The sequence below is a fragment of the Syzygium oleosum genome, unplaced genomic scaffold (genome assembly GCF_021117445.2).
Source record: "Syzygium oleosum isolate NSW1041296 unplaced genomic scaffold, Sole_v2.1 Sole_v2.13, whole genome shotgun sequence".
NCBI classification, from domain to species: domain Eukaryota; kingdom Viridiplantae; phylum Streptophyta; class Magnoliopsida; order Myrtales; family Myrtaceae; genus Syzygium; species Syzygium oleosum.
In genome coordinates this window covers 5,885,481-5,897,185 of record NW_026607497.1, presented here as the reverse complement: position 1 = coordinate 5,897,185, position 11,705 = coordinate 5,885,481, and the positions used below count along the sequence as shown (strand labels likewise).

General features: G+C 39.0%; 2 protein-coding genes across 3 annotated transcripts; both read right to left on the bottom strand.

Moving 5' to 3' along the window:
• Positions 1-392: 392 nt before the first annotated feature.
• LOC115665644 (agamous-like MADS-box protein AGL66) lies at positions 393-5,102 on the bottom strand. Of its 2 annotated transcripts, none has more exons than XM_056317377.1 (12): positions 4,700-5,102; positions 2,877-2,930; positions 2,720-2,764; positions 2,600-2,618; positions 2,450-2,511; positions 2,302-2,329; positions 2,150-2,211; positions 1,723-1,825; positions 1,394-1,438; positions 1,207-1,310; positions 807-990; positions 393-701 (listed from the first exon to the last, which is right to left on the bottom strand). In XM_056317377.1, exons 1-12 carry the CDS (start codon positions 4,882-4,884, stop codon positions 564-566), a joined length of 1,029 nt encoding a protein of 342 aa, XP_056173352.1. In that variant the 5' UTR covers positions 4,885-5,102; the 3' UTR covers positions 393-563. The 2 variants fall into 2 exon arrangements, with proteins under 2 accessions (XP_056173352.1, XP_056173351.1); XM_056317376.1 differs by having other exon boundaries at positions 1,394-1,444; positions 4,700-5,101.
• A 5,395-nt stretch (positions 5,103-10,497) lies between these two features.
• LOC115675079 (heavy metal-associated isoprenylated plant protein 24) lies at positions 10,498-11,449 on the bottom strand. The gene is made up of 2 exons (XM_030597694.2): positions 11,159-11,449; positions 10,498-11,033 (listed from the first exon to the last, which is right to left on the bottom strand). The coding sequence occupies exons 1-2, from the start codon at positions 11,313-11,315 to the stop codon at positions 10,738-10,740; spliced, it is 453 nt and encodes a 150-aa protein (XP_030453554.1). The 5' UTR covers positions 11,316-11,449; the 3' UTR covers positions 10,498-10,737.
• Positions 11,450-11,705: the final 256 nt, after the last annotated feature.

Here is an 11,705-nt window from a genome sequence, read left to right as displayed (position 1 = left end):
AGGCATAAAAAGCGAAGTTCTTGAAAAATGCAACTCTACTGTCAATTGACTCCTCTTGAGCACCAACCGTAATTATTTCAAATAACCCACAATTGGTTAGCTCTCACGAGTTTTTACGAAATAATCTCTCAAAATAGAAAAGTGGATATGAGACTTTCCTTTTCTATTTATTTTTCTTTCTTACGCCCACTCCAATTTGTAGTAATCTTCTTTCCTCGAATTTAAACATCCACAAAAAAAATGTCGACTTTCATGGACTTTCCTTTAATCAATCTCGGGTCATGTTTTGTTCAATGAGCTCGAACTCAAAACATCTTTTAACAGACACATTTAGATAGAGCCAAAGTAATGACCAGCTGGTGGGGCACACAAAATTTTTGTGAAGAGCATAGGAACTTCATATTTCACAACAATTCATTATATTCTACAAAGCTTTCACGTGAAAGATTCTGGCCACTAATTACAAGTAATTGCTGGAGTGGGTTTCTCCACACACGTAAGCACTTTTCTAAATACAATTTAACCCAACAAAGGGTAATCAAAAAATAATAATAATTAATTACTCATTGCCCATTGATATGAGGGCTTTCTGTGTCATATTGTGGAGCTTCATTATCTGCTGTTAGGTGGGAGCTGCTCATTGGCATCTCCACCTGCTCACATTGCATCACTTCTGGCAATTCCGGGACCCCCATGCCATGCTGCTTCAACAACAATTTTTTATTTAATATGCATTTATAACTTTTTAAATATAATTACACGTGAAAAATCATGGCAAAAGAAATTAATAAAACACAAAGTTAAACCTGAGTGTAAAAGGACTGAGGAATCATATTTGGATTGTGGGCAGTTGAAGTGTACTCCTGAGGCCAAGCTGAGATATTTCCTTCACTAGGGTTTGATACATGTGACTCTGCCATGCTTCTTGGGTCAATGCAGCTTGAGCCCGTCGCTTGTACTAACGTTTGATATAGTGAAGATGAGAGATCCCTGCAATTGTAGCTCTTCGTATATTAATGACTTGCATAATAGATGCAAAAACAACATTTGATTATGCCGGGAAGTTACGGGTTCGTCATTAGTCGACAAATAATTATTGAAGCCTTGCATTTCGGAAATTAAACTCCAAGCAAACACAAAATTACAAGGGTAAACTAAAATTATTCTACACAAGCTAAGCCATTCAATAAAATGCTCACAACTTGCCTGACTTGCATGAGAGAAGCGGATGAGTCGAAGAACTGCGCATTGTTTGGATCGTTTTCCGACAACCACCCGACATCATTGTCGAAGGAGCTCGACATCCCTTGCTGCAACTCATTATAAAGGAAATAAATAACATGAAAAACGACTATTTACACGTTTTGATAAGGTCTAAATTTTGCTAAATTACCTGCATACCGGATGGATCGTAAGGAGATAGATGGTTTACCATCAACTGCTCCTGCCAAAAAGAATATTAGCAATTTTAGCTCAGTGGTCTAATTTCCTACCATTATAATCTGTCTAATAATCCAACGAATTTAATTTTAAATATACAATGTACAATTTGTAATAGTTATGACTTGGGGCTGAACAGTGAACATGTAACTATATACAAGCACAATAACTTAAATTTTTCTACATAAATTGTTGTGTTGGTTCATTCTTGCTAATATCATAAATAAATAAATAAAAAGCATATGCATTTCAAGAATATTATGCTAAATTACAAATATTCACCTTTCTCTGCACCACGCGTTGAAGGGTGTCCACAAGAGTATTCTCAATTGACTCCAGATCCTTCAAAGATGTATTTTTTGGAAGCAGAGTCGGCTCATATATTCTGCATTTTTCAGAAGCCAAAAAGATGTCCTTCCAGTTACCGAGAATTAGCAATAATAAATAAAAGTAATTTATGACTATTAGTATAAACTTTTATTAATTTCTTTTCTAGGAATTGAGAGCAGCAAAACATGCATGATTTTTCACTCTATTCAAAATTTCTAATAAATAACAACGCGTATCCCAAAATGTCCTATTGTCAAATTCATACAGGAGCTAGTGCCCCAGCAGTCGTGCGGAGTGACTAGCAAATCGATAATTACATAAGTAACCACACCATTAAATCAAATCTAGGTGCACATATATAGATTTCTATTAGGAGTACCGTATCTGCTCGTCTGCCTCCAGAAGTTGCTGCCTCAATATGCCAATTTGCTGATGGAGCTCCTACAATACTCAGCTCAATTTAGACACCTGAAAAAAATGTTCATTTGCTACCACAAGAGCTTAATTTATCGCGGAGAAGTTCGTGTTTACCTCGGCATCGGAGTCGACTGCCCCCGGACTTTTGTCGAATCAATCAAAGATACATCGAAGTGTGGAGCAAATAAATTCATTTCGGGGTTAGTTCGATCCGATTTTACGAATATAATAAAATGAAATAGGGAGGGAGGGTCCGACACACTTTGCAATTTGGAGAGCGAGGTCATTCTCATTCCTGAGTTGCTGGAGGGTCCTGAGCAAGTACTGCGAGAGCAAATTAATTATGAGAGAAAATTGATAACTTAGAGAGAAAATTTCTGAAAAGCAATGTGAGAAGAGTGTCCATTTGCACCTCTTTATTTTGGATAGCGCTGCAAAACAAAAATTAGAGATGATTATGAGGAATCAAGTTCAGAACCAAGCACCAAGAAATTAATTAGGATAAAAAAAATTGATAAATTTGAGGGCCTACGGAAATTTGGGGTGGTCAGCGTGCGACGATCCTGGACATCTAGGACTGACAAAAGGCAAAAAAAAAAAACAAAATTATAAACAATTAATCTTGAAAGAAAAACCATAAAAAAAAAAAAAGAAGTGGTCGACATTTTTGTAAAGTTTTAATTGCATACGTGTCTCGTTCTTGGTCGGAGAGGTTAATGAAACGGGTGAACACATCCTCGATCCTGATTAAGAGATTTGTCTAGTCAAATTAAACAATTAGAAGTAGCGGAACTTCAACTGAAGCTCAAAATAAAACTGAGCATGAAATTACGAAATTAGAGGCAACAAAAAGTAGAAATTCGCGCAGAAAATGGGAAATTATTTTTCCTGATTGACATTGAAGTAATAATGATAATATATATTCGAACAATGGACACCACAAAAATAATATGAGTTAAATATTTTTCATCTTACAACAATTTAAATTCACTTTTCAAAACTAAGTTGAGTCTCGTTTCCTCTTCATACATGCATGTGTGCCTTCTTGTTTTTCTCTAGTATCTGAAGAGATATCTCATTACTGCTAACACTAATCCATCCCAGAATAACACTACTATTTGACACATGACAGAACTGTAGAGATCTCTATGCTTCTATCCTACCCATGTCGCCTCGCTCGGCTGCTACTGTCGCTCGTCGCCACCTCCGCCTCCTCACTATTTGCTGATCTCTTCCTCATGAATCAAAGGTCACCGGGCCTCGGGCGACCTCCGATTAATGGACCGTGCAAAATGAGGTCTCAACCTCAAATTAGCAGACGTGAACTCAGTAGAGAGAGAGAGAGAGAGAGAGAGAGAGAGAGAGAGAGAGAGAGTGGCGATGGCAGATGAGACGTGCAATAGGGTTGCATGGCTCGGACAGAGGTCGGCGGCGATGGTGGAGGAAGTCTCTGAGTGCAATATGCAGTGCAGAGGCTCATGGAAGAGAAGGGCAGTATTGATAGAAGAAGAAACAGAACAAAGGGAGAGAAGGAAAGCAATGATAGAAACAAGGGCGAAAAGAATCAGGACATATACTTGATGGAAACCATTGTCGAAGAAAAATGAAGACAAAAAATGCATCTAAGCTGTATAAAGTAATTTTTAGGCTCATTCTGTGTGTCATATGATTAATATAACCCAACACTGTACAAGATATGTGAGAAAGTCGGTCTTTTTTATCTTTTCCATGTGATATGCGTCATACTATTTCAATGCCAAAGGGGTTGCTCAATTGATTAACATGCTCGTGTTCCATGCTCAAGACTTGGGTTGTAATCATGACAATTATGCATTCTCTTGAAGCCATTATTGAGGATACGGACCTATGCATTTCCAATTATTATTTTGTGTACAGGGGCTATCGCACTCGAGCGGGATTAGTCGGCTACTCGAATAATCTTTGACGCCCTATTGTCAACCAAAACAAAACGAAAAAATTCTGTCTCTTCATGTGTAATTGACTTGAATTAGTAAGATGTGTTTAAATTTATTTTACCTCCTGACATATCCGTAAGCATTGCTCAAATAATCATTAGGTATGTTCAAAAGTTTAAATATTGGTCAACCTATGGAGATGATTGGGAACGACCTATGATCAATATTCATATCGTTGAAAGTACAAACAAAAAGGTCAAAAGCTTCTACATTCCCCTAATAATTTCTGTGTTGTTTATCAGAAAATGAGACAAGTACAGAATTGTCTCTTGAACTTGTCTAAAGTAATCAACAGGATTGCGGGTTCTGGAAGAAGTTCCGCTTCCTAGTTTTTTTATTTCACCCCAACAACGAAGCAATGACGGCATTTTGGCTTCTTCTCACCATGCAAATGACAAACAACATGACAAAGCATGCCAGATATCGGTCTCTCTATTACCATGTAAATGACAAAGATGACCAGCAAAAGATGCCACGATTAAATTTCGAAACCTGAAGCTCGGAGATAATTACATATCAAACACGACCAACGTTACCTTCTTTTTCCCGAAAAGTGGCTCACGCGGTCGGAGGGAGAGAACATGATGAGAGCGATGTCGATGTCGCAGAGGACGGAGAGCTCGTACGCCTTCTTGATGAGCCCATTCCTGCGCTTCGAGAACGTCACTTGGCGGTTCGTGATGTTCTCTATCCTCCTTATCTCTAGCTTAACACGACCCATCTTTTATTCGTCGCCGATGCAGTCGATCATCCTCCTAAGGAGAGGCAAAATGTTCCATTGGAGAGCTTCAAATCCTCCTCCTATTTTCAAGCTCCACAGAAATGCATCTTTCCCGGTGGATGTAATGCCAGGACAAGGAGGCCTTGAATGGAGGATTTGTTGAGAGAGAGAGAGAGAGAGAGATGGTTATGAGTTAATGGGAGAAGAGAGATGGAAGGGAGAGAATGGGGGATTTATAAGAGGAAGAGAGCCGGGTCATGGGGTGACAGATTTTGATTCTGTTGATTTGGGTTCCTCTGCATCTTTTGGACAAGGAAATTTTGGTTGTACTAGGCCCCTTTTTTTCCTCTTTTTTCTTTATATTGTGAACAAAAATAATTTGTCTTTGCTTCGTCTTGTCTTGATAAGTAAAAAAAATACTTACTTTTGGCTTTCCGCTTTCATTAAGGAAATATGTTTGAATTTCCCAAGAAATTATGCTAAAGAATACACAATTTATAAATAACTATAAATTTATTGGCCAATTATACCTGCCAGAAAAGACTTCGAATATTGAAAATATTTATATATTTTCAAAGGTTTGAGATTTCACTTTGAAATCTCAATTACTAGGAGGGAAAAGAATATCGAAAGTTTGAGATTATAAAAGTGAATGTCATTCTGACACACTAAACAATAAAAACCCTATCCATACAACTATCTTTTACAAAATAATTTTTGCCTAATGTGACGAGAATATGATTTTTTTCACAAAATAGGTCCCATGGTCTTTTGAGATTTTCAAACCATGATTGATAGACTACCAAAGTGGTGGCCCTGGTGACATCAGATTGGACCTGCACGTGGAACATTACAATAATGTTTAGAGAGTCGCCAGTGCTAATCGCTCATTTTCACTCTTTTCCATCATAAAAAGATTGGAAAAAGAAACTACATATCGTAGTACATAATGTAGTTTAATTGAGTTCCTCACTTGCCCAAAATCTAATCTTATTGATTTATAATCTACCTGAGGATTTTAACTTGGTCAACTGATTTGGAATCTCAATTACAAGCCTTAATAGATTGACAAAGACTTATGATTCAATGCACCAATCATTCAAATCCAATTTGTCTTCTTTTGGTCATCACTCACGATTGAATCCGATTAGGACTCGGTCACAATTGTGCAGAAGTCGAGAGATTTCTAACTCGAAAATGTCACATATTTAAATTTCACCAAGTGCTTGTAAGATGCCTCTTATTTAGGACCACTCATGCCGGCAAAGACCTGGACTTAGAGTGCGTTCGGCAAATACAAGTACCATTTGACAAATTTTGTGAAGAGTTTTATGGAGATGCAATTGCATTTCCAAAAGCCTCTAAAGGCATTTTGCCTAAGGCACGTCCAAATGTGCTTTGGGTTTTGAGCATTTCTAGAATGTTAATACATTTTTTTTCTACCAACTTTGTGTCGTTAAACTTTCATAATTCTAGAAATGTCCTCACCTCACACGACGTCGCCGGCGAGGCCAAAACTGGCATCGGCAACTAAGTGGCCTGAGGTCACACCAGATCTAGCTCGTTGGCCATAGAGCCCTTAGTACAAAGTGTGATATTTCCTAACACCATTTAAACCAAAGTTGCTTCTCAATACACTTTTAAATTTATAATTTATTAAACACTACCTACATTTCGAAAAATTCCTTCAACCTAAAGGCGTTTGCATTGTCCCAAAAACTTTACCCAAAAGCCAAATCAAATGTACCATTAACCGGTTATGAGAACGGTAGTCGTGCCCTTTGCGCCTGTGTTTCGGATTATAAAAAAAAAAGTAATATTTCGGAACTACACAAAAATATCCGCGGGCTCACTTAAAGCTAGAAGGAAAAAAAAACTCTATTAGCATCTGGACAAAAAACCTGGACAAAATCTAAAAGATTATATTGCGGCTAGCTTAGGCGACGTTGGTAAAATTTAATACATAGTCCCCGAATAATGCGAATGTTTTGTTATGGTTGCACGTGGGACGTCGCACGTGTCCATCTCAGCCCCGGCCTGCAGCGCGATGTTATCTTTTAAAAATTTGTCGTTTCATCGGCCAAAACCAATAAAGAAAAAACGTATTGAAAATCAAAATTGATGAATATATATGTGAAATTCATGAAATTACGCTAAAATTGCACCTTTTATCATCGATTTTTTTTAGGGCTAATACCACGAAAAACGCCATATCGGTAAACTTGTAATAAATTTACCCCAAACTAATTTTTTAACCGCGAAAAAATCAAACCGGTATACTCGTGACAAATTTACTCTTCGTTAAATTAGATTAATACCACGAAAAATCACAAACTGGTAAACTTGTGACAAATAGAGAGGCAAAACCCTAAAATGGTACATTTATCAATTGCCACGTGTCATCTAACTCAGCAATTAAAATTTAAAGGAAACTAACGGAGAATAAATTTGTCACGGGTGAACAAATCTGGAATTTTTAATGGTCAAAAAATTAGTTTAATGTAAATTTGTCACGGATGTACCAGTTTGGGATTTTTGGTGGTATTAACCCTTTTTTCGATGTACCGATAATTTTAACATCATTTTATATCACAACCGGAAGAATAATTATCTCTGAACGTTGCTTTGAAGACGCTGTTAGCCAACAATTTCTTACTTACATTGAGCTTAGTCGTGGTATTTATAGCCCGCATATCGAGGGATCTGATACTGCAAAGAGTCAATGGGCTGACAAAGCAGGATTTAATGCATGAAAACCAACGTTGGTTCTCTTTGGCAGTAACCTTTCTGTTTAAACCCAAATTATCATCACGGATGCATAATTTTTCTATGCTCTTTTTTTAAACGTTCTTATCGTTTAAATCGAGTTAAATGTTAGCGGTAGCATCGCTAACTTGGACAGATCATTGTTCGTCGAGCCCACTCTGAATAATCCTTCGTTTGCCCGGATTATCGCATACACGATAATAAAAATGCTAATTCTTGCATAAGAATTTATGGCCAAAGAGTCGAACGTGTTGGCACTTTCTCTTAGAGCATCATGAATCGGCATAGTGTTGGATCAAAAGAGGATAATAAAATCCTATTATTTTTGTGGTATATATAACAATTGGGGGTGTTGAAAAACCCCAAAAAGCCCGAAAACTTTAATTATTTTGGGGCCCAATTCAGACCCGGTCTTCGTTCTTGTTTTTTCGGGCTTCAGCGTGAGAAGCCCAAGTTGGCCTAGACCGGCCCAAAAATTATTTCATAAAATTACATAAATCGAACATATGGAAATAAGGTAAGGAATGAAGTATTTATTCTTGAGAGACCCTTAAAAAGGAAGTTGAAATTAATAATAAAACGTGTAATTAGCCGAAATCCTGAAAAAGTGGGTCGAAAAATCGAAAATCGGACTTTTCGGGCTCCTAACGAGCTTCCAAATTAGTATAATGTGCCCATTAACTCAATTTGAGTAATTCTAAATTCGAGGTGCACGATTATTGTTCAAGCGAATGTAATCCATATGTTTTAGAGTAATGTCATATTAATTATTTGATAATTGCATGTTTGAGTCTTCAAACTTGATAAGCCATGAATAATAATTCCAAAAGTATGTGAATATGTACTTTTGAAAAATTGGGTTCTGGGCCCAAACTTCCCCGACCAGGACCGATTTAAAGTGTTACTTTCATTTTCCATCCATCTCCCATGATTCGATATTTTTGATATTTTCGTTGACAGTGAAAATACTTTTCATTCATTTATTTTTGTGCGCAAAGTGTTTGTTTTTAGAAAAATATTTTTCAAATATTCATTTTTCGCGAAACAAACGTAGACTATGTATTGGAGGAAGCAAATTCATGACGTAGTGTTCCAGCTGACCTAAGTCTAGAAGTCGCCTGAGAAATATCTGAATCCATAAATTATTGCCTGCATATACTTTAAATGATGAAGGTACCTGGACCGTCCATCTTTCTTCTCGTGAGAGTATGGACCTACGCAACTAATGGTCATGTCGCTATTATATGTTGACAAGTCATTGATTAATTGGATTTCGGAAGTAATTCCAAATCATTATCACATTGCTTAGTTATATTTTAGTTTCTTTTCTTTTTGGGTTGATCCACATAGATTAGGTTGAGTCGTCACGGATGATGTTAGAGCTAGTCGTCTAGTGGATGTATGGTTTGCAGACGGATCAAGCCCTTAGTATGTTCCATTAAGGCGAGGAGTGGTCGCGAGGGTGAGAAAGCTCAACTGGATATGATTCCTAGCAAATTTCTAGAAGGGCAAATGAAATGGAAATGAACCGAATTACTCATCTAATGGCAGGGGGTTATCGCTAGGCAACGTGGATTTATATTGACAAAATCGTCACTACTTCAGGTGGGGAGTTTGTAACGTACCCCAAGTCCCACATTGGATGGGAGAGATCGAGTGAACTAATTCATTTGTAAAGACGCGTCCCCGATGGTCGTCACCCTGAGCAGACACGGTAAAATATTCCTTTTCAAAGCTCGACTTACATGGATCGGGCCATGAAGTTTCTTAGTTTCCTTTGTCGGTCTTAGTTAATTACCGTGATATGAAGTTTATCCATACCCCTAGAGAGAGAGAGAGAGAGAGAGCTGCGCTTGCCGCCACCGCCGCCACCACAGTTGGATGGATCTCACTTGGGGTCCTCACGAACATGTTGCCTAACATCGCAGCGGTGCGGCCATCCGGTGTCCTCAGAGAGATTATTGCCTTAGTTTAATACAACAATCACAGTTTAGAGACCATTTTTGTTCAAAAAGGAGAGTCTATGCACCTCTAAAATTTCAACCGAGCGGTCTATCGAGGACAATCGCTCTTTCTTTTTTGGGTAGGATCCCATGATGATCGGTCCAATAATTTGTGTCTCACATCTTTGCAAAGATGGGAAAAATGGAAAGCAAAGCATCCATTCCAATTGCGCAACCGCGTTGCGGTTTCTCCTTTCTCGCAGTCAAAGCGTTCATGAATTTCAATCGCCAGACCTTCCAATCTCGTACGAGAAAAGAGCAAAGTTCCCCTCCCCCTTCGCACTTGCTTGACATTTGTAGAAAAATGACTGGGGTCAATTAATTTTTACGGCCCGACCAAGATCACGTTCCACCCAGCCTCGCAGGCAAAAGAAACAAATAAAATAAGATAAAGTCCGAAGAGATTATGTCTAACCCCAAACTTGTAATTTACGCGCTTGACTAATATAATGTTTTGCTTCTTTGAGGGTACGTGGCTAGGACCATTGAAAAAGTTGCGCCAAACACGTAAAAGAAAAAGAAATCGCAGACAATCATGCAGAATAAAGGTCAATCGATCGAACGTAAACATCTGGACTCAACGTTACCTGCTCTGGATAACAACCACCCCCACTGAACTTAATGGAAAGATTTCGTGTGACGGTGTTCTTGATCTTGCGATGATACATGGTCATACCGCAGAATAATATCCATCCGCTTCCTAAATTCGGCGTTCGAAACCCTCCTCGTAAAATTAATTATTATGTTGTGATCTTTCGTTCTTTCCTAAATGCATTTAGGACTTTTGATCTTGTGAGTCTCGCATGGCCGATGCAAGAATCCTACAAAATAAAAAGCAATGATGTACTCGATCCACTGAACTCAAAATCCTTACAAGAATGCCCATCTATCTATCGGCGGACCGATCGACTCGGACCACAATGAAGTGGTAAACAAAAGTTTCATCATTTGAATTGGCCAAAAATCATCATATCTGATTCATTACTTCAACAAACAAACTTACTGTCCGAAAACACTTCCAAGATAATTACAGTGATCTAGGTAACGTTGTGGATCACATATATATTATATATATGCACGGCGTTTACATGATGGAGCAGGCGTTTGGGTTCTCGTCACTGAACATGATGGTGTAGCGGTCGTCGACGGTGGACTCGCTGATGGTGGCGGTCACGGGGACGGCGCGGACGTGGTTGGCGGGGGCCTTCTTGTCGTAGGCCTGGGAGACGTAGGGGTGAGCCACCAGAGTGTAGGGGACGTAGGGCCACGGCTCCACCTTCTTCTTGGTGGACTTGGCCGCTTTCAACACCCTCTTCTGGTCCACGTACCCCGTCACCGTCACCTTCTGCTGCTTCAGGTCCACTTCCACCGATTTAGCACCTGCATTAGACGTTCCGCAGATCGTGAGAATCACAGCTTCGTGATCACAAAACGCGAACGAGTCGAACTAACGATTATTCAACCAAGAAACGAAGTTATGAAGCGAGAAGGGCTAGTGAAATGACCTTTGACGGAGGAGAGGACGCTCTTCATCTTGCGAGCGCAACCCTCGCAGTCCATCCTGACCTTGAGGGCCACGGTCTGGATCTGCTTCTTCTTCTTCTTGCTGGTCACACTGCTCAGCAAGTTGGAGAAGTATTCTATCGTTCCTTCCACTCCCATCTCTCTTCTTTTCTCTCTTCTTCTTTCGTTGTTCTTGCACTGTAAGTGCGAGTGACTAGGCGTGCATGAGGGTTGATTGTCTGTGAGGCTAAGAGCTCGAGGATGGCCTTACGGGACAAAACCGATGCTTTTCTGGCGTCAAACGACAGGGGTTTATATAGCGAGAGCACTGGCCCAAAAACACGGCTTTAGGATAATTGATAAAGAAAGATGAAAAAAGAGGACAAGAATTTCTTCCGAAACATAGATAAGAAGGCATGTTTTTTTGGTTTTTCTACTTTTATTTTTCAAGATGATGAAGTGGGGTCTCTGGCAGATAGCTAGAAGCTGCACGAAACTTCTCTCCCAAAATGCATGCAATAAAGAGGTGTATATTCCCTCTTACCTTAC

Excerpts from the sequence above, each read along its gene's own strand:
- LOC115675079 (XM_030597694.2), bottom strand. The coding sequence starts at position 11,315 with ATGGGAGTGGAAGGAACGATAGAATACTTCTCCAACTTGCTGAGCAGT. Across the intron at positions 11,034-11,158 it reads CGTCCTCTCCTCCGTCAAAG|GTGCTAAATCGGTGGAAGTG; the intron begins GTCATTTCACTA and ends CGTCTAATGCAG.
- LOC115665644 (XM_056317376.1), bottom strand. The coding sequence starts at position 4,884 with ATGGGTCGTGTTAAGCTAGAGATAAGGAGGATAGAGAACATCACGAAC. Across the intron at positions 2,330-2,449 it reads CTCGCTCTCCAAATTGCAAA|TCCGGGGGCAGTCGACTCCG; the intron begins GTGTGTCGGACC and ends ATTCGACAAAAG. Across the intron at positions 1,311-1,393 it reads ACGATCCATCCGGTATGCAG|CAAGGGATGTCGAGCTCCTT; the intron begins GTAATTTAGCAA and ends AATGAGTTGCAG.